Source organism: Magallana gigas, chromosome 7 (assembly GCF_963853765.1).
Source record: "Magallana gigas chromosome 7, xbMagGiga1.1, whole genome shotgun sequence".
Taxonomy (NCBI): domain Eukaryota; kingdom Metazoa; phylum Mollusca; class Bivalvia; order Ostreida; family Ostreidae; genus Magallana; species Magallana gigas.
In genome coordinates, this window is record NC_088859.1 from 45,241,220 (window position 1) to 45,268,367 (window position 27,148).

Here is a 27,148-nt window from a genome sequence, read left to right on the forward strand (position 1 = left end):
GTGGTAACAAATTTCATGTTTTGGGGAACAGATTAAACGGGGCGGACTTCATTTGTTCCATAGCGGTGTACGACGAAATGCGCTGATCAATTGATTGGTGTTAATCGGCGAAATGGTAAATGAAGTAAACTGGCGTAAAAACAAAAGCGGAGGAACATATTGTCACGGCTGTTGCTGTAAACATGGTAACAGATGTAACACCAAAAGACACCTTACTTTTTCGGCTTTACTAGAATTCCTACATAGATAGAAACAAAATATTAAAGAACTGCTATATATGTAGCAACGCATTTTCACCAAAAATACCATGAAGGATATACAGATTTGTTTCGACGGGTTTCTGCGCAAAATTCCCAAAAATTGTTTAGTCAATGTTATTAATCAATGATCATGCTGATTTATTAAATGGCACTTGCAGCCCAGCCAATGTCAAACTTATGTCATAGAATTTATTTACCAGAATTTAATGCTAAACCGCACCGAAATCGATGCAAAAATAATGAAGTTACGCCTCTTCAAAGTGCCTATTTTTACCTGCTTTTAGAAATCTTATCAAGAGAAAATGAAATTAGGCGATAACGAGGCTTCAGTAACGTCACGAGGTCAACACGAGGGAAATTACCTTACAAAGCTATACAAAATACAAAATAAATTCGATTTTACAGCAAAAATGATTAATATAGGTCTGATGTTTTGACGTATCTAGTTATTTTAAGTATCGTAGATTTAGAAAGTTGTATCCGTAATTATTTTGTTAAAGATTTCTTTTTAAACGATTTTGAAATTTGCTATTCTAATCGCCTTTTACCGATGAATACGATATCTTTAAACGCTTGCATGGACAGATTTATGTTCATTATTCATATTTATTTTGGCCGGTGCGTGTTCAAATCAAATAAAGCTTGAAGGGCTTTATGATAGATTTGATATGCACGCTCCGACCGAAATTATCACCTAATAATATTCAAAGAATGATGCCTTTTTGCTTATATTTATATTATTTCCAATTTCTACACTTCAAAAAAACATTTTAAAACCACTAGGTTTTATTTCATGCATAGCACATGTTATGTATTATTGCAGCAAATACCGTTTCTCGGTTATGCTGTAGGACACGCCCATTTTGTTTCGCTCATTTTTTAAAAATTATTGGGCTATAGGTTTCAAAATTGATTTGTAATTTTATCACAGTAAAGGACATTTGAAAAATATAAATATGATATTTTATATGACAAAGCCAGGCATTATAACCAGGATGTGCGCATGCGTGAACCAACTTTCCATCGGGATTGGTAAACGTTTGGGAGGAAATTCGATAGCTTCTTGGAGGAACTTCGAACTGATGATAGGTGCTAAAAAAACAAAAACAAAAAAACCAAACAAACAAAAAACCGCGGCTTTTATATCATATACTCATTAGAAATTAAAGGAATGTTATGTACCTCTGGTTAACACTTAAACAAGAGGCCCATGTGGCTACATCGTTCACCTGAGAAACAATAACTTTATATGGGCGTTCAAAGGATATTATACCATATGGCCCCTCGGTAGAATAACAAAAAATAAATATTGTAAAGTATTTGAATTTTTGTTACTTATTTTTGCATGCACTTAATCAGCAAACATAAGGCTTAACATTTACTTCCCGAAGAATGACAAAATTGTATATAACTTCCTTTGGCTAAACATTTACATCCCGAAAAAGGACATATTTGTATAACTTCCTTTGGCTTAACAAGCTCTTGCCGAATGCTGACAAGACCAATGAGTAACAGTTCCCCTTGGATAACATTATCAGTTGTCTGAAGAATGACAGGGCCGCTATGTTATACGTCCTGTAGGGAAATATTCTCAGTGACGGTATTTGACTACACTCTTTTCAAGTGTCATCAATAAGAATGCTTCCTTTTCTGCTGAAATATCTCTGATGACTGAAAAACATATATTTTTCCCGAGGTACAGGGAACAGCTCAGTATGATCTATTGCCCGAGGCCAACGGCCTCGGGCAATAGATCATACTGAGGTGTTCCCTGCACCAAGGGAAAAAATTCTGGTCTATTGACTGTTCAAGCATTAAATAATTGTTTTATTACCTAATTCCTTTTTTAGTTTTCGGGGTTTACAATTTGCATATTGCAGATGGTTTTCGTGCCATTATGCAATATACTCAGATTTTTTTTTCATCTTTTACATGCACAAAACCTGTTGCATGCATTTCAACATCTCAATTTAATATTAGTTTACACAAAGAAGGGGGAGTCTTCAACCCATTAGATTTTAAATAGTCTAAAGCTTTAGATTATATGATACTCCATTTTTGATAACATTGAATTTGGTTTCACTAAGTATTAAAAACAGCGTCTATGTAAAGGAATATGCATTCCCTGAGAACTATTGAAAGGATGTAACATTAACATACCCGCGTTCTGATATACGTTGCCGGTCCAATAGATCACAGTCTATTGACCGGCGGTCCAATAGATCGCAGTCTATTGACCGGCGGCCTAACAGATCGCAGTCTATTGACCGGCAGTTCAAAATAGACGCAAATATTTAATTTGTAATAAAACAACAAAATCCCTTTGATTAGGTAATAATCATTTTTGTTTACTTTCAGAACATGTAGGTTTACTTAAACACAAACCTTAAAGAGCTATCCTTTCTCAAAGCAGCTGTTCTGTAACAGTTTGAATTGCCGCTATTAGAATACTTGTTTTATACACTTGTCAATATTTATTGAATACGTCACAAAGCATGTTTAATAGTGAATATCGATACTGGGAGACAAATCATCGAAATGCAGTGCAAATAATGCCGAAAAAAGGCTTACCCAATACAGAGACCCCAGATTTGGATGTGTCAGTTACATGTAGAATATAATCATGATAATACAGGCATGGATATTTAAAATATCAGCAAGTGTTATGAGGTATACAGATAGACATTTATATGGCTTGACCGGCCTTTCCTCTCGACAGCAGTGTGAACAAAAATGACAAGAGTGTAACACTACCCTGAATATTATGGGTAAACAAAATCACTTAGATTCACGAAACACATGTACACTGCATGCATTATTACTGGTCTAAGTTTATATTGTGTGTAAAAATAAATACAAATAAATAATTATTTAGCTAGGGAGAAGTGAACATAGAATTTATTTGTATATAAGAGTATGAACGGATGATCTTTATTTAGAACAGTTTGATGTCGCTAGGATACATGTTTTCAGATCCTTGATTTGATTGGTTAATTTAGATATTGAATCTCGAATTTCGAATCTTGTATTTCGAATCTCGAGTGAGCCTTCTCGGCTTTCGTATCAATGAGCCCTCTGGGCTTTCGTAGTTATTGCTAAGTTAGCGTGTCGTTCAAGATCATTGACGAAGACCGACGAAGAGCTTCGTGGCTGGTACGATCTTGAACGCAACTCAGCAGTAATTATTAGAACAATCAGAAGGCATAAAAATGCTTTAATTTCATATATTAATACAGTACATTTCCAAAAAATGTGAATAGATTGGTCCAAAGACAAAGAACCTTAGAAGATTGGAACATACAACCCAGACATTAAAAAGTTCTGAAAATCATTCCATGTCATACTTTGAAAACCATCATATATAAGACTCAAATGGCAACACCACGTGGTATATAGGTCATTGGTGGCTACAGGTCTCAGGACATTTTTTGCAGATGAAATGAAAATTGGAACGATTGCAAGAGCTATGACTGTCCAACTGATAGACTGGATTATGATGTTCCTTCCGCTAACTTTGCTGTCATTGTCTCTGAGGGTCTCTATCTTGATTTCTTCATTAAAACTAATTTCTCTTGACATGGACAGGAACTTATCGATACAACGTTTTCTTTCTTTTTCAGTTTTATTCCTATTCTCAAACACAACATATCTCTTATCGACAGCTTCATATAGCCGATACAGTTCTTTGTTAGATTCAGGATTGAATACATTGTTGTCATCAACAATATTACTTCCTCTTGTAAGCAAGATAAAACTTCGAGAATGTAAATATTTTAGGTCCTTCAACACCATCAAAATGCAAGTCTCATCTTCCATTTGTAATCGTTGTGCAGCTATTACAAACGCCAGAATGTCGGACTTTCTGAACTCTTTTTTCAGTTCTTTTATTATGGACCTCCGTAGCGCCGGAGTGTCTACTAGAACAACATTTTGATTCTCAACAAGATACTTATTCATTTTCTTTGTTGTTGATTCCTTCCGCAGGGAGCTCGTGGATTCAGCCACGTCTCTGCCAATTATTGTGTTGATAGTTGCGCTTTTCCCTGCACCGCGAGGTCCAATAAAAAATACCGTGTATGGTTTGGATGGAAAGGCGCCTAGAATTTATAAAAAAACCAAATCTGATTATTTAAGGAATAAGGAATCATATTTTGAGTAGTATGATGTGGTCACTATGGTCGGTCGTGATCAAATCCAATAAAGCTCGAAGAGGACTAGCCCTGCCGCCGCGAGTGAGGGGGAGGGGGGATTACTAAAACCGGCAGTTCCAAAATGTACCCCCACCCCCCCCCCCCCCCACCCCCAAAAAAATAAAAATAAAAACCAAGCAAACAGCAGACAACTTACTCTGGGTTTTATACTAAACAGTTAATCAAACATAGTTCGATATCTATTTCAGCTATCTAATGGATTTCACCCTTACGAAGGGCTTTATGATGGAGTTAATTACACCCCGACCATGATGATCACCTCACAATATTAAACGAATGAATCCTTATTACTTATTATATTTTCAGCAGTTGTACGATTTCATATTAAATTACTGGCAATTTTACGTTTTTTTTTCATTTGGTATAATTACGCAAACCCCGCACCCCAAAGCAGCACAACATTTCGTCATTGATGAAATGTATTAAACCATACGTTACAAATTGTATTCGTAACTTGTTATCACATAGATACAACGACACCGGAAAATGTAAATATGATGTTATAAGCCGTCTCAACGTTCACCTACATGTAACGCAAGCGCATAATTCCTTTCTGGCCTCATTTTCCGGGCAATTTTATTTATGCATTTAAAGCTGAGCTTATCCGGAAAAGTATATAATTTCACTTCTCCATCTTTTTTTTTTGCGCGCGGGTTTTAGACGAGTCATCAAGAGTACTAGTGTACACATTTAGGCACCTTTGAAAATTTGATTCCATAAATTATATTTGATATTTCTTAGCATCGAATTGCATTTTGTATACAAAAGTTGCAAATTCCATGTGTTTGCCGAGGAGAAATCGAAAATGGAATTCTGAATTCTGCGGCCGCTATTCTCAATGTTGACTGTAACGTGATCTATACTGTAAATTGGAATTGAAATATCATATTCACACACGTTATTTTCAGATAAAGCAAGAACCTACCAGACGTGTCCGAGTCCTCCATATTGTACACTCTAGCCTTGCAGTAAACCTTTACAATGCAGATAATATCAAATTTCATTCAAGGTTACATTCAAATAAATAAAAAATAAATAAACAACAGTTCAAGCAAACGTGCAAAGTACATATAGATAAGTGCCGGCCAATGCGCAGATGTGCAGATAAAAAAAAAACCCGTTTAAACAGATGTGCAAAGTACAAGAATTCTTTCAACCAATCACGTTCCTGTATACTATATGTTGTTTTCGATTGCAAAAGTCTAACTTACAATCGATTTCAAACAGGTGGTGAAAAGTTTTACGCATGTCACTGAACAATAGCATTGCATAAGGCAACGCTAACCGTTCGCGAAGAAAGGAAAGAAGATTGACTGTATTTAATAAAAAAAATACTAGAGTAATTTGTAGTTTAAAAAGTGTAACAGCACCATGGCATCTAGTGGAGGTAAGTATTAAACAATCATGTATTTATTATTATACCGTATAATGGGTTGTTTTTGTTTCTGCTCTGAATTTTTACGAATTTATTGGCAAAATCACTGTTTTCAATTTGCGTGTGTTAATTTATCACGTAAAACCAATCGGGAGTAATACAATTTCATTTCTGTAACATTTACCGATACACTCTTCAATCAGAGGACCTCATACATCAGAACTGAGTGCGCAACATCAGGGAGATAAACGAAATATATTTGGATGTATAGAGTACTATCCTTTCTGATTATATCAGATAGGACAGTACTAAAATGTATCTGATTTTTATGAGTTTTACAAATTCATACAATTTAAAAGCCTACTTCACTTATGCATAGCAATTAAAAATGAACATGTAGAATTTTCCGCACATATAATTATGCTTTTGAAATTCCATGAACTCTGTTGATTTATTACTTACATAAACATTGCAACTTATTAATTTACCCCTCTCTTGCTACTTAGATAAGTAATAAACTTTTCCAATTTACCAGTATGTAATTAGAGTGTCTATTGTTTGCTTGTGTTGCGCTAGGTTGCATTCGTGTATGATGTGTACACGTCCTATTGTCGTCTACGATGCAAACAGAAATATTTTCGGAAATATTTACGTGTTGATTTTTATTGATGTATTGAGTTTTATTAATTCATTAATAGAAGTGTACACCTAGAATAAACAAAATTAATTGAATCAGTTGAGATTGGTTAACAAAATTAAACAAATGTCAACATACTCATTTTACCTCACTCAAATAACCAAAATACGAGCTTTCTCAATATACAGGTTAGTACTGAGTATATAGAGAGTCAATCCTTATTCCAAAGTCGAATAATTTACATTATCAATAAAATTTTATGCATTTTAAAATAAAAACAAAAAATAAGTGTGAGTTTCGGATTGTTATTATCATTAGATGTCCCAAGTGCCTGTGGACATTATGCCGTTTTCAAAGATACATGTACAGGTCTTTAAAGCAAAATTTCATACAAAAAGTATATTTACAATCAGTGAATATTTCCCCTTATGTTTGCATTTGAAAACTGCGACGTTCAATTTCCTTTGAATACACTTAGCTAATTCATGCGCCGTAAGCACAAAATTTAATATAAACGTCATCACGCGTTTCTAGTATATTTATTTTCGTAATAAAAATTCCCTACATAGTTTCTTGCAATATATTTATGGCACGCCAAATTCACAAAAATGAGCTAAACATAGTTTCACATGTTTTTCTGTCTGGAAATACACGTTTACAATAGATTTTGCTGAAAAATATAGATTCACATCTGTAAACTATAGTTTATATTCGTAAACTATAGTTAAGAGTTGATAAATATAGTTTCACGATTGTGAAACTATAATTATCAGATACAATTTGCATTCGTGAACTATAGTTTGGAATTGTTTATCATAATTTCACAATGATGAAACTATATTTATCAGATAAACTTTGTTTAACAATCGCAAATGATTGTTTTCAGTGTTAACTATAGTTAACAGATGTGAAACATAGATTATCGCGTTTACTATAGTTTACAGACGTGAAATATAGATTAACGTCGTTAACTATAGTTTTCGATCCGTAAACTATAGTTAACAGTCGATAAACCTAGTTTATCGACTGTGAAACTATGTTTAGCTCTTTTTTGTGAATTTGTCTGATAAATGTAGTTTCATGATTTGTGAAACTATAATTTACAACTTTTAACTATAGTTTACGATTGTAAATTATAATTATCAATTATGAATCTATATTTATCAGCAAAATCTATTGTTAACGTTTTTAGCTCACCGAGACGAAGTCAGGGGGGGGGGGCTTATGCTATAGCCTCGGCGTCGGCGTCGGTGTCGGCGTCGGCGTCCGGACCTGGTTAAAGTTTTTGTTGCATATCCTGTATCTAAGCTATAACTTGTCCTATCTTCACCAAACTTGCATGGATGATGCATCTGGACCTACTTATGGACTTGAAAGACTTTGATGCTGAATCTGAGTCCTAAATTTCAGATGCAGGAGGAGGTTAAGGTTGTTGGACCGGGTTAAAGTTTTTGTTGCAGGTGCCCTTTGATAGCAATATCTAAGTTACTGCAGGTCTGTACTTCACCAAACTTGCATGGATGGTGTGTCTTATGATACTGATGCACCAGACAGGCTTGAGTGCCGAATCTGAGCTATAGGTTTCGGATGCTGGAGGAGGTTAAGGTTTTTGGAGCTGGTTAAAGTTTTTGTTGCAGGTGCCCTTTGATAGCAATATCTAAGTTACTGCTGGTCCGTACTTCACCAAACTTGCATGGATGGTGTGTCTTATGATACTGATGCACCAGACAGGTTTGAATGCTGAATCTGAGCTATAGGTTTCGGATGCTGGAGGAGGTTAAGGTTTTTAGAGCTGGTTAAAGTTTTTGTTGCAGGTGCCCTCTGATGATTCTATCTTAGTTACTACTTGTCCTAACTTCACCAGACTTCCATGGACGGTGCGTCTTATGATACTGATGCACCAGACAGGCTTGAATGGTGAATCTGAGGAATGGGTTTTGGATGCTGAAGGAGGTTAAGGTTTTTAGAGCTGGTTAAAGTTTTTGAAACAGGTGCCCTCTGATGATTATATCTTAGTTATTACTTGTCCTAACTTCACCAGACTTCCATGGATGGTGCGTCTTATGATACTGATGCACCTGACAGGTTTGAATGCTGAGTCTGAGCCATAGGTTTCAGATGCTGGATATGGTTAAGTTTTTTAGAACAGGTCACATGTTTAATAGATAATAGTACTTTTTCAAACTTGCATAGTTGATTAAACTGTAGAATGAATGAATCACAGAGGAATCTTCAGATGCAGAGCTTGATCTCCATTATCAAGGATGCTAAAAAATATATCTTAGTTATTACAGGTCCTTACTTCACCAAACTTGAATGGATTGTGTCTTATGATACAGATGCACCTGACAGGCATGGATGTTGAATCTGAGCCATAGGTTGCGAATGCTGGAGCAGGTTAAGGGTTTAATTGCTAGTGCCCTCTGATGATGATATTTTAGTTAATACTGGTCTGAACTTCACTGAACTTCACCAAACTTGCATGGAGATGCGTCTTATGTATACTGATGCACCTGACAGGCTTGAATGCTGAGTCTGAGCCATAGGTTTCGGATGCTGGATGAGGTTTAGTTTTTTGGAACAAGTCACATGTTTTTATAGATGATAGCTTGCATTGTTTATTTAACTATATTATTAATGAAACGCAGAGGTTGCTTCAGATGCAGAGCCTGATCTCCATTATCAAGGATGCTAAAGAAATCTCCTACCTCACTCACACCTGCTCGATAGATAGATATGTTTGTTGATAAATGATATAACATGATTCCTATGATATAGTATTGTATGGTATGAAACAATATTGTTTAATATGATACAATATAATATCATATGTAATATTATAAAAAGTTATATGATATTGTATAATTTTTTTTGATATTTTATGTTATGATATTGTATCATGATATCGTTATGTATAGTATTGTATATTATGATAAAATATTGTATAATATTACATTGTATTATTAATTTATTATTTAATCACATGATACTATCACATAAGATATTGCAAAATGTAATATTGTATCCTATGAAATAATATTGTATATTCTATAATATCGTATCATACGATTTTGTATAATATGATATTAGTTTCTGTAATATAGAATTATATCACATGAAATAGTATAATATGATACTGTAATATTAAATAATATTGTGTCATATGATATTGTATAATATGATATTGGTTTATAATATGATATATTATCACATCACATGAAATTGTATTGTATGATATTGTAAAATATATTATTTTATCATATGATACAATATGTATAATATAATATTGTATTATATAATATTTTACTTTATCACATAATATTGTATCATTTGATATGATACAATGTTGTATCAAATAATATTGTATCATATGATACAATATCATATTATGTATCAAAAATGATACAGTATCATACAATATCATACTATATTATACAATATAATATCATATGTTTCAATGTTATGATGTATTATGTAATATGATATTGTAATATAATACTATATTTAAGTATTGAATCCTTATTTTTTGAAAGATATAGTCTCATAACTGCAACGGTGTGTGCATACAAATTGAATAACGCGCGTTAGCGCGTTATGAAAATTTGTTTGCACACACCGTTGCAGTTATGAGACTATATCTTTCAAATAATAAGGATTTAATGCTTATATTTACATTTTTTACCTTCTTGCCCTGTACGCAAATGCGAATTATACCTCAAAATTGCTGTATTATCCTATGGATAAGTTTAAATTAATGGAAGAGCCACTGTAACAGCCACAAGCGTGATCTTTGATTTTCGCTTGTGACGTTGTATTTATCAGCGTTCAACGTTTGTGACGTCACAATTAAAACTCGTCATTTAAACTTTGAGTACCCTGTCTGTGTTATGGTGCTATATCTGCAGTAGCTTTACATGCAAAATATTCGTGGAATGTAAATATTGTCTTATATATAATGATATTGTATTATTTGATCAAATACAATAACGTATAACACAATACAATGTCATATCATACGTTACAATATCATATCTCATCATTGTTTATTATGATTTTTTATTGTATTATATGATATATGTTGTAAATATGATAGGATGCAATATTTAATTATATATTATTGTATTGATTAACATATGAACATATGATTATCATACAATTTTTTAACAGATGATATACGATATTGTGTTAAAACAGAATCCATGAATATCTAAGATCATAAAGTATGATTTTCATTTAATATGATAAAGGTGGTCTCATAAATGTGAAGTCTCATAAGGGTGATGTCTCGTCTCGGTGAGCTTTGTAATCTGTGATTACCTATGTTTTACAGATAGATAGACTATGATTATCATTCGTAAACTATAGTTTACATTCGTGAAATATAGTTTCACAGATGTAAACTATAGTTAACGAATCGTTAACTATAGTTAAGGATCCGTAAACTATAGTTAACAGCTGATAAACCTAGTTTATCGTCTGTGAAACTATGTTCAGCTCATTTTTGTGAATTTGGCGTGCCATATATATTTTTAGTCGCGGAAGCGAGCTAAATAACATGTTATTATAGTTGTTCCAAGTATGTTTCATATACCTGACTAAGGGCGTATATAAAGGCTTTACAGAGACAAAACCATATATTTCATACAAATAGACATCAGTATGGATATAAGTATAGAAGCGGTGCACCGCTTGTTGTGTAATAATCTATTAAGATCGATTGGCGGTTGCAATGCTCAATAAAAAATGCTCGTGAAATGTTGTGTATTTTACCTGCATATATGACAACCCCGCTAAATAATTACTCTTAATGCGTTACAGGTATTAACAACATATGTTTTATAGTGCACTCTAAGAATATATTTAAAAAATTGAAAATTTCTAACAATATAGATACCATTGAGTCGCAGATCAACCGACAACTGACCCCTTACATTTTATCATAACGTCTTAATGACAAAATATTTGTGTAATTTGAATTGTATTTTTTTACTAATCAAACAAAAGTCATTTTTCAAAGATACCTCGTCAATCGTTAAAAAAAATCGTAAACCAACTTACTGTGAAAAATCAAAGTACTGAAGAACTGGCGGGAGTTGATTTTGTCGATGTTTATTTATTTTAAAATCAATGATATGTTATTTTGCATGACAAGTACATGTATACGTAGTTTCTAATTTGAATTACGCATATTTTTATAATATGCATGCGTTTTTGAACTTTTTCGACTAGAATGTCGAGAAACCTCCATATGAATCATGTTAAATAATATTTAAAGATAAAATTAATTCAATCAAACTATGTATCAGTGGTAGAAATATTTCTCGAAAATTGTATCACTATGGATCCAAGCAATATTGAACTCTGGTCTCGTTCAACCAAACGCTCGGCTGACACCGTAAATCTCCGACAAGGGTTTACGGAGACAGCCGAGCGTCGAGTTGAACGAGACTATATTGAACTCTGGCGTAGGAATACATACGACTACAAAAAATATTTAAATTGTTCGTACCATTTAAAATCTGACTATTTTTAAGGTATTTGTAAATAAGTTTCCTTGAAAAACAATGCTTTAGCATACATTACATCGAATTCATCAATTATTTTCAAGAGCTAAGTCTTGTCAGGAGCAATGATTTGTGCTGAGGTCCAAACACTGTTTCACTTTCGGTTTGTCCGAGTGACTGCATAGGAGAGTTGATTAAAAATCAACTCCCAAAAAAGAACTAGGATTTTAGTAGTTGGTGTCCGATATCGTTCAGTAACAGATGTTTTATATAATTTATTGATTTAGTGAATCTACCGTCATTTTTTGAATTTAAAAAAATATTGGGCTCTAGAAATGGCAAATCAAAACGATGTCAAGTGTTTCGAGCACATCATGATGTAACAAACAGTTTCGGCATTCCCCTTCATTTGATCTATATATACATATATGAGATTAAGAGTGAGTTTGGAGAATGTAAAATAAATAACATATTTTATTGACTATCATTATAGCTCTAGTTATATTTCACTCTATAAGAGTAAATCAATATATATTTCGTTGATTCCCATATATAAACATACTGATTTCCTGCAAAACAGACTGATTCCCTGCAGAAATGTGCGTCAGTTCTATGAACTTTCCTTTTCGGAACACGTAGTAATTTCTCAATCGTAACTACTCGGCCATTTCCGCTGGCGTAAAGTAACATTTTTCGCCAGCGGAAATGGTCGAGTAGTTACGATTGAGTAATTTCTTTTTCCGAAATATTCCGAATAAAATCATGAATATTCATAACCATATCATTTATATTTAGTTGCAACGTCCTTTTTGATTGGCTATACGTATTCATCTTTTTCTTATAGCATAACCTGTCTACGTCACAGTACATCATGCGTGCAATTCATGTTCCAGTTCCCCTCAAGCTAGCCTACTTCCATCGGCTTCGCCTCGGGAAATAGACTTGCTATTCGGGGACTGAAATCTTGCTGACTCCCTCAATGATATAACTGTATAATAATGCCAAAAGGATCAGACACAAGGTCTAAAAACTTAGATAGTCCTCTCCTTTTTGTACATAATATATTACTATGCCATACAACTAGGCATTGAATCATAATTTTTAGAAAGATATAGTCTCATAACTGCAGCGGTGTGTGCATACAAATTGAATAACGCGCGCTTGCATTTTACAGCGTTTAACGTTGGTGACGTCATAATAAAACTAGTCATTCTAACCTTTGAGTACCTTGTGTGTGCTACAGTCTTATAACTGCAGTATCCTTTCACACACTTTACATGCAAAAAATATTTGGAATGTAAATATTGTCAATTAACATTTGTTAAGAAATAAGGTATCATTTTTGGATGTATATCGGGATATAAATACGGGTTGGTCACGTGATCAAATTCCATAAAGATTTATCTTACATGAATCATTTAGCCCCCGCAATTAATGTCACATTTTTTAAGAATATAAATGAATAAACTTCGTATAACAAAATACAGATACTTTTTTTTTATGCCTAAATTATGATTTCTTTACGATATCCAAAAGGTGTGTTTCAGCACAAGTCGGTTAGTTTGAGCACATAAAAAAGGAGTGACCTAGATTATTCATGCACTACTTTGACATCTTGACCCATAATGATGTTATGCAGGAATAACAGCTGATTGCGCAAACAGTGTTACATAAGGGAAAACACTAATTTACAAGTGTAAATATTAACAGTTATTGTTCACTTAATGAAATGATAATAAAATTACAAGTTTTAAATGTTGTAATATTATGCAAATCTAGACTTAGAATAGAGTAAAGCAAAGCCTCGTCCTAGACCGTGAATCTTAACCCCTCGGTGGAATTCCACTATCCTACACTCGTAATAATGATTGATTCTATTTCTTGCATTATTTTACATTTAAAACTGATTTTTGACAACTTTTAGTTGTGACATTCAAAAGCTTACTTCCGGTTTATCCCTCCGCATGCTTCAAATAGTGCGAGTCAAAATAAGACCATACATGTACGACATTTTTTCTGTAAAAATATGATAAATTGTAATAAATTAAGCAAAACAATTATTTAATGGATAATCTTAATCCATCATTTTGCATTTTTCTACAGCAGACAACGTTTGTTTACGTTTTAAAGCGGCGTAGTAATGCACAGTGTAAGACAGAAAAATCTCACACTGCTGTCTCACACTGGACTAACCGATCTCACACTGGTGATCATGCGAGAAAAAGTTTTTGTCACCCCAAAGTATCAAATGTACATCAATTATATTCAAAATGTCCGACGATAAAAGATTGTACATGAATAATTGTCTAAAGGTGAAATAACACATCCTCACAAAATGGCTGACCGCTGATCGAAACGACATTTTGTTTTATTAAAGTAATTTTATGGACTGAAACATGTAATTTACTCCATAGCCGAGTGGATAAAGTGTCGGACTTGTAATCCGTACATCGCGAGTTCGAATACCGCAAGGGCTTTTGTTGTTACTTACTGGAATAGTTATTTTAGACATTCATTTTATATCACCAAACTGCAAATTTTTCGCTTATTTGACATTTGTTCAGTTTATTTATCATTCTATCTTTCATTATTAAAAAAATCCAGTTAATCTGAGTGACTTTTTCCAGGTGTGTTATTCCACCTTAATATTGAATATTTTTTACACCCGAAAAACAAGTGATGTGCATCTGCTAAACTTCCACATGAACACATTGGGTTAGCTATTATATTACATCGATAAAGGTCATAATCAAGAATGCAATTATACCTTAATTTTGTATGGATGATATTTAAAAATCTTTTGCCAAAGGAGAAATACCTACAAGGCTTTGTAAAATCGCATTGTAGTTTTTCTTTTTCCTAAAAATACTTAATGAGGTAGTTTCACTTGTATTAGTAATCAGACTATTCCACTTACGAATAGTGTCACGAAAAACGACTTGTTAAAAACTTCTAATCTACATCTAGGCAAAGAATAGTTTGAGGAGTTTCTAGTATTATAGTGGGAAGTGACATTTCTTATTCCAGGAGTTATATCTTTTAGAGAAATAACTTTATACTATAGCAGAGATCTAGCACTTACTATTAAATTAAAATATATTCGTGTATCTATACTACTATATTAAAATAATAGACTCGATTTTTTGGGCTTTAATACCGAGAAATCGGATGAGTACTGTCTTTAGTTTTATATATTCAATACATCATTGCTACTTGAAGACTACCAATTTGTTTTATTTTTTCTAAATCAAGCTTTGCTAATTAATAATCAAAGAAAATTTCTTTTAAATATCCGGAAATCATCTGAATTTTTAGGATTTTACAATCTTGCGCATGCGCGTTACATTCACGCTAAATCACAGGAGGCTCTTTAGTTTATGTTTCCAAAATATCACATTTGCATGGATAAACTCAGAAACATTATTAAAAATACGTGTAAATCTTCACTGAAAATTTGTCAAATATTCATTAAAGGAAATACGGGAGATAGCTCTAACTCAGTGCATTTAATATGAAAAATCCCAAGAGTTCCGAATGTAAACATGGTGTGTAAATCCAAAGCGAGGAAAAATGTTTGTTAAAAGTCAGGGTTTTTTTCAGGTCCCAAAAACAAGGGCCTGGGCCTTTCCATTTGGGAAAAATAGCGACATTTGGATGAAACTGGGAAAATGTCATACCTTACATTTCTCTAAATAATTTCAAATAAGACATAACTATTGTTAGAAAAGTATGTGTAAATATAGCTTTAACCATTTTTACATCATCCAGTTTCATTTTTTTTCTGTAATACTTTGAATTGTGCGACATGGTTGATAGTCACAATATGGCGGCCCTTATTTGGAGTATGTGGTTTAGATTTTTAAAACCCAAATCCCGATTTACTTTTCACCAACTTCGGGGCACGTTTTTTTTTCCAAGACGATATTTGCTTTTAACTTTTGGGAATTTTCTGTGATGAAATTGGGAAAAACACGTACTTTTTACCGTTGGGAATGGGGCCGAATACAGGCCCCCTACGACCCCTATAAAAAACCCTGAAAGTGTTGAATTCTTCATTAGCACGAATTAAATTTTTATATGAAAGATATTTACAGCCTCACAATGGTTTTTTGTGAATAATTTGACTGTTATTTTCAATGCAGCTTCATTAATTTTCTCCAAAATCGTTTGGAGCGATTCTGCAATTTTTTGCTACATTTAAACGGGTGTACATATAAGAGGCGTTTAAATATGGTGAAGGCCCGTCCCGAGATTTTTCAGTTAGATTTTTTCTACCTAAGCAGAGTGTAGTGAAATTAATAGCATTATTGCAGGCTTAAAGCTTGGTTATGTAAATGTCAACAATACGGCGGCGTATCGATGTATCTATTTCGTAAATGTCCGATATCATATGTTATATGCCAACCTGTGCACGCACGGGTCAAAGTCTAGTTTAATTATATTTTAACAAAACAACACTCGATAATGTTTACTAGGCCTTTGCAAAATGCTGCATTTGTCTGTGCCAACACTGATATATTTTGTTTGTTTGTTTACAGAGGATGGTGATATTTGGGACCCGAGGGGCAAAACTGTTTGTTATGGTAAAACTATTTGTGATAAGTGTTAACGAGATAAGATATGCAGGATAATATGTAAAGCAAACAAATAGCTAGTCAACCCTTGAATAGTTTCAAACAGCTTAAGGTATTTATGTTTGTGGATGAAATGATTAATGTTTCAAACAGTTAAAGTTTCATAAATTTAGATAGACATTTAATCCTCTTTTCAAGTATTTTGTCACGATAAAAAGTTTAGGGGTTATTATGAACAAACAATAAACCAAATTTTGTAAAATATTAAAAGATATTTCATGAATGTTATGTATCAAGTACTAGTACTATTTCAGAGAAAATCAACAAACGAGTGCGATAATTTTTTGCAAAATTCAAAAAATCCACACGATCGATAATATTTTAATTATCACTGGGACAGTGAACTACTCATTTGCTCTTATTTCGTAAACTGTAAAAAAATAATCGCAGTGAACTATAGTTTATCAATGGTACATCGCAAAATGAAGCTCTCACGATAAAAACGATATTGGTATTAATGATTATAGATAGTGAGAATTGAAACCAATATCAGGTTTTCCTTAAAATAATTATGTATTTAATTCAATGTCGTTGTAGAAACCACAAAATCCCAGGGTCAAAACGTATGTAGCAGCAATACGTCAACTAAAAAAGAATGTAACGATTGCGGTATGGGACTTTATTTCTTTAAACGCTAATGACAATCCTATAAAAAGATATGAAAAAGTTATTGATCTTCAGTCTACTTGAAAGTCAAATAAGAAAACGTAATTCTTATAACAATTCAAAAAATATCACAAAGGGGTTTTTATAAGATGAAATACTTAAAATAGATCGAATGTTCCAAAACAAATAATATTAACGATTCAATTTTAAGTAATCTCTAAGAGTCTAAGGTACCAATGAGTAATCTTTAAAAGTATGGGTATAAAGTTCCAGTAATGTTTATAGGTATGAACGTCAGAGGTATAATGTACAGTTTACATCATATAAATAGTGCCTGTTTGGGAGGGTAACAGTTGAAATTGACGCCCCGATAACAACATTGTCAACCGACGCGAAGCGGAGGTTGACAATTGTTTTTGAGGAGTGTCAATTTCAACTGTTACCTTCCAAACAGGCACTATTAATTTTATCATACTGAATGTCTTAAATTTGAGAAAATGTAACTGCTTTTATATGGAAATGACGTGAATTCTACGGCGAACCGTATGCGCATAATTTACGCCCATGTCATAATTCATTGTGTTACCCGTTGCCAAGTGTGTTGCTAACGCTGAGGGTAATAGGACGGACGATCAACTGCGTCTAAACCAATCAGATTTCAGTATTTATCATGAAAGTCTAATAATATGTAATGTAAACTGTACATTTTACCTTTGACGTTCATACCTATAAACATTACTGGGACTTTATACCCAAACTTTTAAAGATTACTCAATTTCTCTAATATCAAGTCATTCAGTATGATACAATTAATAGTGCCTGTTTGGGAAGGTAACAGTTGAAATTGATACCCCTCGAACCAATTGTCAACCTCCGCTTCACGTCGGTTGACAATGTTGTTATCGGGGTGTCAATTTCAACTGTTACCCTCCCAAACAGGCACTATGTATATAATGTTGCATAAAACACTTTATAGTAAAAACTACTGTTCAAACAATATTTGTAAACAGTCGAAAGTATCAGAAAATGTTTAGAGGTAAAAGGGTAAACTCTTCATGAATGTTATGTATCAAGTACTAGTGCTTTTTACGAGAAAATCAACAAAGGTGTGCGATAATTTTTTTGCAAAATTCAAAAAATCCTCATGATCGATAATATTTTATCACTGTGACAGTGAACTACTCATTTGCTCTTATTTCGTAAACTGTAAAAAATCGCAGTGAACTATAGTTTATCAATGGTACATCGCAAAATGAAGTTTTAACGATAAAAACGATATTGGTATAAATGATTATAGATAGTACGAATTTAAACCAATATCAGGTTTTCCTTTAAAATAATTATGTATTTAATTCAATGTCGTTGTAGAGACCACAAAATCCCAGGGTCAAAACGTATGTAGCAGCAATACGTCAACTGAAAAAGAATGTAACGATTACGGTATGGGACTTTATTTCTTTTTAAACGCTAATGACAATCCTATAAAATAAAGATATGAAAAAAAGTTATTGATCTTCAGTCTACGTGAAAGTCAAATAAGAATATGTAATTCTTATAACAATCCAAAGGGTATCACAAAGGGTTTTTAAAGTGAAATACTTAAAATAGATCGAATGTTCCAAAAGAAATAATATTAACGATTCAATATTAAGTAATCTCTAAGTGTCTAAGGTGCCAATAAGTAATCTTTAAAAGTATGGGTATAAAGTTCCAGTAATGTTTATAGGTATGAACGTCAAAGGTATAATGTACAGTTAACATTATATAAATAGAGCCTGTTTGGGAGGGTAACAGTTGAAATTGACACTCCGATAACAACATTGTCAACCGACGCGAAGCGGAGGTTGACAATTGTTTTTGAGGGGTGTCAATTTCAACTGTTACCTTCCAAACAGGCACTATTAATTTTATCATACTGAATGTCTTAAATTTGAGAAAATGTAACTGCTTTTATATGGAAATGACGTGAATTCTACGGCGAACCGTATGCGCATAATTTACGCCCATGTCATAATTCATTGTGTTACCCGTTGCCAAGTGTGTTGCTAACGCTGAAGGTAATAGGACGGATGATCAACTGCGTTTAAACCAATTAGATTTCAGTATTTAACATGAAAGTCTAATAATATGTAATGTAAACTGTACATTTTACCTTTGACGTTCATACCTATAAACATTACCGGGACTTTATACCCAAACTTTTAAAGATTACTCATTTTCTCTAATATCAAGACATTCAGTATAATAAAATTAATAGTGCCTGTTTGGGAAGGTAACAGTTGAAATTGAAACCCCTCGTAAACAATTATCAACCTCCGCTTCACGTCGGTTGACAATGTTGTTATCGGGGTGTCAATTTCAACTGTTACCCTCCCAAACAGGCACTATGTATATAATGATGTATAAAACACTTCATAGTAAAAACTAATGTTCAAACAATATTTGTAAACAGTCGAAAGTATCAGATACTGTTTACAGGTTGAAGGGTAAACTCTTCATGAATGTTATGTATCAAGTACTAGTGCTTTTTACAAGAAAATCCACAAAGGTGTGCGATAATTTTTTTGCAAAATTCAAAAAATCCTCATGATCGATAATATTTTATCACTGTGACAGTGAACTACTCATTTGCTCTTATTTCGTAAACTGTAAAAAAAATCGCAGTGGACTATAGTTTATCAATGGTACATCGCAAAATGAAGTTTTCACGATAAAAACGATATTGGTATAAATGATTATAGATAGTAAGAATTGAAACCAATATCAGGTTTTCCTTTAAAATAATTATGTATTTAATTCAATGTCGTTGTAGAAACCACAAAATCCCAGGGTCAAAACGTATGTAGCAGCAATACGTCAACTGAAAAAGAATGTAACGATTACGGTATGGGACTTTATTTCTTTTTAAACGCTAATGACAATCCTATAAAAAAAAAGATATGAAAAAAGTCATTGATCTTCAGTCTACTTGAAAGACAAATAAGAATACTTAATTCTTATAACAATTCAAAAAGTATCACAAAGGGGTTTTTATAAGGTGAAATACTTAAAATAGATCGAATGTTCCAAAACAAATAATATTAACGATTCAATTTTAAGTAATCTCTAAGAGTCTAAGGTACCAATGAGTAATCTTTAAAAGTATGGGTATAAAGTTCCAGTAATGTTTATAGGTATGAACGTCAGAGGTATAATGTACAGTTTATATTATATAATGTTGTATAAAACACTTTATAGTAAAAACTACTGTTCAAACAATAATTGTAAACAGCCGAAAGTATCAGATACTGTTTACAGGTGAAAGGGTAAACTCTTTTGGTCCTAGGTATCAAATATGAATAATTATGATATATGAATAATTATGATATAGATATATGAATAATTATGATATAAGAACTTTAATTTTTCTCTTCACATTTATGACATTTTGATCTATCACAAACGTTTGCTAAATTTTCTTCACTGAAATGTAATTATAAAAATTGTAAATCACAAATAACCCAAACTTCAGAAACAGATGTATCCAGCGACACCACAAAAGACAAAATTAAATAATGTCAAGACGGTATTAATTTTTTTCTTTGAAGAATAAAACAACCCAGCCACATAAGAACATTCAATTATTTGTGGAGAACATGATGGATAAATATTTCGGTTACTTTATGTAGAACGATGACTTTATGTAGAATGTCTGATCTTCAGAGACCTGACCTTTGGTGTGTTTATTATCCATGCATATTAATGCAATCCTAAACTCTGTCATTTTATTGATTAACTGAACGGGTGTAAATTCTTTTTCTTTTATGATAAAAATTTCATATCTGAAATCATTGTCTTCCAGTTAAACTGAGAGGATGGATATGTTGATAGTTATACCACTTAAATAAAAGATATTCTCGTTTTGTAAATCGAGGCATATGGTCACCAATTTGTATTGCATTCTTCAATGTATATTACTTTGTTATACTCAGAGTAAATAAGTTCACAAACATTTCCATGTAGACGGGATGCACTTAAATTTTCGGACTTGGTGATAAAACCAGATGTAGAGTCACAGAAAAACTCCGAATGCATATTCAAAAAATGCGCTGACGTTAGCTGTTCTTTATGAATGTAAACTTACCTAATCATTTTCAGATACTGAATTTAATTACCATTTGACCAGAATATTTATAAATTTTATGTATTACATCTGTTTGTCCTCTTGTACCATTTACTTACATGGTTTTGTTGAGTGAATGATTTTGAACTTCATGACTTTGCTTGGGTTAAGATTAATATACTATTGGTTGTTAAAGGGAGAGCAAGTGCCCAAAGTGTAGTTGCTACCAGCTTCTATGCTGCCAAAGACGTAGAAAGAGAAGAATTAGAAGGTACCACGTGCAAAAAATTCTTCAATAGTGTTATTGCATACTAATTAATTTTCAGACTTCTTCGTAAATTTTATCTTTAATCCAACTTTTAAATGCTTTATCAATAAGATTAAAAGGTATTTATATCTACGAACTTAGATGAACAATTTCATGATAATTACTATCATATGATTTCTCATTACTTATATATATTTAATAATAACTCCAACAATGAATTAAAAGAATCCATGATGTAAAGTATTTGAAATCAATAATCATATTATTTTTTTATCTTAAAGAGCCGATTGTATTAATTATCCACTTTTATTATTTAACAGATAACAAAGACGATATTCGTATGTTGATAGCTGGTAAGAGAGGGGTTGGAAAAAGTTCTCTTGCCAACTCAATAGCAGGAAAGCACATGCAGGAATCAAAATCAAATCATGAAACAGTCACACAAATCTCAGCTGAGTTGAAATGCAAAAGGCAAGAAATGTCCTTAATTTATTTTGATACACCTGGTTTGTCATTTGATGGGGATGAGGAAACAGCGCAAAATGAATACAAGAAATGTTTAATCAGAGCTGCGCCAGGTTTACATACAATACTCATCGTTCAGAAAGCTACGGAGTATACTTCAAGCAACCAGGCTTTTCTCGATACATGTACAAAGATTTTTGGGGAAAATTGCTGGAAATACGTCATATTCGTTTTTACACATATAGATGAATTAAAAAGAGATTTAAAAGACCAAATCGAAGATGCCGATGAAAGTTTAAAACGCTATCTGTCAAAATGTGGAAATCGTTACGTAGAAATCAATAATAACTTAAAAGAGACTAGGAATGATCAACAAATAAAGATACTTCTCTCCACTGTAAAGGATCTAATGAAAACAAATAATGGAGAGATATACACCAATGAGGAATTTCAAGAAATCTATAAAAGGATGCAGAATGCTGCTCGAGATGGAAACTTGACTTTAAGTGAAGTGCGCGAAAAAATCTTGAATACAATGGCTAGTAAAGAAGTAATTACTGGTGTATGGAAGGGTTTCATAAGAGAATGTTTTAATATGCATGTATAGATAGGACGATGAATGAAAACCAATGAGAACTGGATCGTACATATTCTATGCATAAGTTTGTATTATTACCATTGTATATACAGTTGCACCTGCTGTTACGGCCACCTTTAATCAGAGGCCACTCGCCATGAGCGGCCAGTTTCAATCCCGTCCGTTTAGTATTTTAGTGTACTATAATGTGTTACCATTGTATATACGTACTACAATGCATGACTAAATTAAAGTCCATAGTATCTTCGATGTAATCAAAAATAATTTTGCCAGTGCGCCTTAATAACCGGAGGTTTTGGTTCTTAGTCAATCATTTGTCTTTCCTAAAAGAATATTTTAAACAGTTAACTATATTCGTTGGATCTCCACCAATAATCATGCTCTATCTGGAACAATTCTGCTGGAAGAAAAGCGTACCCTCAACGACACACCCACATTTATTATGGACACACTTCAAATGAAAGGTTTACAAGTAGTTTAAAATATACGGGAAAAGTACTACTTGTAAAAATGAATGTCTATGACCATATTAACTTATACGTTATAAAAGCAAAAGATTCCAGAAATACAATAGCGTGAAAACGCTTTTTTTTTAGAAACATAACAAGTATTAATCAAAGTACTGAAGTACTGAAAGCCGGGCTCTTTTTGTGTGTCTTTGGGCATATTGTGTTGTAAAGACTGAAAATCTCTCTCTCTCTCTCTCTCTCTCTCTCTCTCTCTCTCTCTCTCTCTCTCTCTCTCTCTCTCTCATGCTTTTTATGTCGGCAAAGCCTCAGAGAGCGACTAAATTTTGTAAGCGGCTATAAACAAAAAATATGTCTGTCTAGTAGAAAAAAGTTCAACAGTTGCTGCCTTGAACTTTGCAACAAACGTTATATCTTCAACGCGCAGCAAAGTAGTTCATGGAAATTCATGCGCATTGTATGTGTCCAATATGCATAGTCTTGTTTTTAAAACACGTTATTAATAAGAAAACTAAAAAAATTAGACAATTCTCTCGAAATTAAAAAAAGAAACAAAATGCCAACACTTTTGACAAAACGTGGCTCTTGTGTAACTATTTGGTATAGCGGAAGCTTTTACTTTGACGCTGTTTGGTTTTTTGTTTACTTTTGAAGCTGTGCTATTTAAAGTAACATTGGCGGTTTGCCTGCCTACAGCCAGGACTCTGCTTTCAGCAGAGCCCGGCTAAAAATTATTGAACGCCAATGTGAAAAGAAAATATGTCATATGTGTGCTACAAAAGAATTTAAAAGCAGAGTGGTATGAATTTGTGATTTTTCTTATTTATATCTACAGTAAAACACGGTAATAACGAAGTGCCAGGGACGGACGATTTTGCTTCGTTATAAGCGTAATTCGTTATATCCGTCAAGTCTACAACATGTAATATAGTCACGGGGAATGAAAATCCCTTCGCTGTAAGCGTCAGTTCATTATAAACGTGTTCGCTATAACCGTGTTTTACTGTATATATATATATATATATATATATATATATATATATATATATATATATATATATATATATATATATATATATATATATATATATATATTCATTCTTTATTCACTTTAGGTCTTACAGCCCATCAGTATTCATGTTTATACGATACATATTCCATACAAATATGCATTGGAATAGACAATATACTTTAATTATGGTAACAAATCATTTTGTAATTTTAAATTATTATTTGTATACTTTCCAAGATTATTCATAATTTTAACATTTTCCGAGTTTAAAAGTTGACCAAGTTTGAACACTGAAGGTCTCCTCCAATATAAAGTTTCATATATTTTTACAAAAAAATTTCATTCGAAAGACAATATACATGTAAAATGAAATTCATCTTTCACAGGATTGATATCACAATATATACGTTATCCCTGATTTCTTATTGATAACTTCAAAAGTATGGGTTTTTTAAGGTAGTATTGTAAGCAATGCAGTGAAATAAGGAATCGATAAAATGAACATTTACTGGAATTTTCAATGCATGCAAAAAAAATTTTGTGAAATATTATTTGTTCAATAACACATAATGTACCTTCACTGCATCTGTGCATGCCAAATTTCGTTAAAACCTAAATATATCAACATCAGACACCAAGTTGAATTTTTCTTGTGATTCTCAACACCATCAAACTTTTTGACATAACAATATATCAAAATACAGTCGTTGGACTTTAGTAATTTACGCAAGTATTTGATTAATGCGAATTTTCTGTGTAAAACAAAGGGAACCTTCCTCACTGCATAGACAGCTGCTGCTGAAGATTTTTTAACACCCAATATGTTTACAAAAATCTAATTGTATTCTTTTAACATTTAAACCCTTTTGTGTACCCCATATATCGGAGCCATAATTAACAATTTTACCTACATAACAATCAAACAAAAGTAGCAAAGTTTTATGGTTTAGATACATATTTTCGATATTTTCCTTCATTGAGAACGTAGCTTTTCTGGCTTTCGCATCTAGTTGCTTTTCAGCTTTCAAAAATTTATTATAAAAATTGAAAACTGTGCCTATATATGTAAAATTATTAACAAATTCTTCATTTTCGTGTCTGAAAACCCATTTCTCATCATTTTTGACCTTACCACCCTTCCGAAAAACACGATTTTGGATTTAGCAACATTCACCTGAGGGTTTAATGTGTTCTATATGATATCTATATCGGGATTTTGGTGACTTTTTTAAAATATATATTTTTTTAATTAGAGGGTATAATGTTTTGTAGTATATCTATATCATGGTGGTTTTGTTTATATACAGAATTTAATAATACATCTATATGGGGTTTTTTTAAATTCATAAATTTGTATATGCAATAAAATTCCAAACTGTATACACAATAGTTTTCATTTTCACCTACCTGTGCAAAACACTCAAAGATTGGAGGGAATCAAATAGAGTTTGCAAATTTGTTTCGCGCACACTGTCCAATGTTTATCAGCCGATAACAGTAACTAGAAGTTTGGTGAGCAAGAAACTTCGGCGGTCGGTTGAGATATTGTCTTGTTTCGGTATTTGAATCACGGTTTACGATATACAAAATAAATAGCAGCATGCAATATATAATATTTAAGGTAAAAAGATTGTGCAATAATGAAATCGTGCATTGATTGTTTTGTTTGAAAAAAAGTTCATTTTGCTAGCACTGTGATACCACTATTGTTCTGAAAATATATGTGTATAGTATTACAACCAATACCCGGTATGTCTGTTACATAGACTCTTCGTTAACGAAACACCTGTCTACCTCATGTTCTTGCTACGATGACCAGGTAAGAGATACCTTGGCAATCCTTATTGCAAAGTACCTCTTGCTTACATGTACAAGTGGCAATATCGAATGGCGTTAAGTTCGTTTTCTGAAAAATAAATCTCAAAAGCTACTTGTGAAAACGTGAAAATCAGGGTAAACATTTGCAAGTGTAAATATATGACAATATTTACATTCCAAATATTTTTTGCATGTAAAGTGTGTGAAAAGATACTGCAGTTATAAGACTGTAACACACACAGGGTACTCAAAGGTTAGAATGAGTAGTTTTATTATGACGTCTCAAACGTTGAACGCTGTAAAATGCAACGTCACAAGAGAAAATCAAAGTTCACGCTTGTGGCTGTTTCAGTGTCTCTTCCATTAATTTAAACTTACCCTTAGGATAAAACAGAAATACTGACGTATAAATCACATTTGCAGACAAGGTAAGAAGTTAAAAAAAATGTAAATATAAGCATTAAATCATTATTTTTTGAAAGATATAGTCTCATAACTGCAGCTATGTGTGTATACAAATTTTTATAACGCGCTAGCGCGTTACTCAATTTGTATGCACACACCGCTGCAGTTATGAGACTATATCTTTCGAAAAATAATGATTCAATGCTTAAATATTTACATTCCAAATATTTTTTGCATGTAAAGTGTGTGAAAAGACACTGCAGTTATAAGACCGTAACACACACAGGGTACTCAAAGGTTAGAATGACTAGTTTTATTATGACGTCACAAACGTTTAAACGCTGTAAAATGCAACGTCACAAGCGAGAATCAATTGAAAGTTCACGCTTGTGGCTGTTACAGTGGCTCTTCCATAAATTTGAACTTACCCTTAGGATAAAACAGAAGTTTTGACTTAAGAAATGAAGATAATAGCGAGCGCAGCTCGCCGACGCGCAGCGCCGGCGAGCGAAGCGAGCTCTAAGAACCAGTGTGCGCGGGAAAAAGAACGAGCTAAACCTACAGTTCATCAAACAAATTTTTTTGTCTACGTCCCATAATGCTCTCTAATGTTTTCACCCGTGGTGCTATGCCAAAAATGGCCGACTTTTAACTCGTAATTTACGGTGCCTTAAAGTTTGAAGACACGTTTTGAGTACCGAATATGCTTTGGCGAGACTCAAAAGATTTGTTACATGCTTCCATACCTCCGTATTGAGTCGAGAAACGTAAACAAAGACGAACAAA

General features: G+C 32.8%; 2 protein-coding genes across 5 annotated transcripts in view; one reads left to right on the top strand and one right to left on the bottom strand.

Annotated features, from left to right (window-relative positions):
- The window catches only part of LOC105318994 (GTPase IMAP family member 7), a 76,116-nt gene extending 70,563 nt beyond the window's left edge, over positions 1-5,553 (bottom strand). Inside the window, exons 1-2 of one of the 2 annotated variants that reach the window (XR_010707678.1) lie at positions 5,397-5,553; positions 3,458-4,357 (exon numbers count right to left, since the gene is read on the bottom strand). Coding sequence is in view for 1 of the 2 variants with exons in the window: in XM_034458861.2 (XP_034314752.2) it covers positions 5,397-5,475 (79 nt within the window). In the remaining variant the exon portion in view is untranslated. Of the gene's footprint in view, positions 1-3,457; positions 4,358-5,396 lie in introns of those variants that run through there. The other variant, XM_034458861.2, reaches the window with a different exon arrangement.
- Positions 5,554-5,682: 129 nt separating this feature from the next.
- Positions 5,683-22,708, top strand: LOC136270046 (GTPase IMAP family member 9-like). 3 transcript variants are annotated; one of them, XM_066066282.1, is made up of 7 exons: positions 5,683-5,858; positions 16,526-16,570; positions 17,159-17,230; positions 18,596-18,667; positions 20,040-20,111; positions 21,526-21,600; positions 21,918-22,708. In XM_066066282.1, exons 1-7 carry the CDS (start codon positions 5,843-5,845, stop codon positions 22,667-22,669), a joined length of 1,104 nt encoding a protein of 367 aa, XP_065922354.1. In that variant the 5' UTR covers positions 5,683-5,842; the 3' UTR covers positions 22,670-22,708. The 3 variants fall into 3 exon arrangements, with proteins under 3 accessions (XP_065922354.1, XP_065922355.1, XP_065922356.1); XM_066066283.1 differs by lacking the exon at positions 18,596-18,667 and having other exon boundaries at positions 5,684-5,858; XM_066066284.1 differs by lacking the exons at positions 17,159-17,230; positions 18,596-18,667 and having other exon boundaries at positions 5,684-5,858.
- The last annotated feature ends 4,440 nt before the right edge of the window (positions 22,709-27,148 follow it).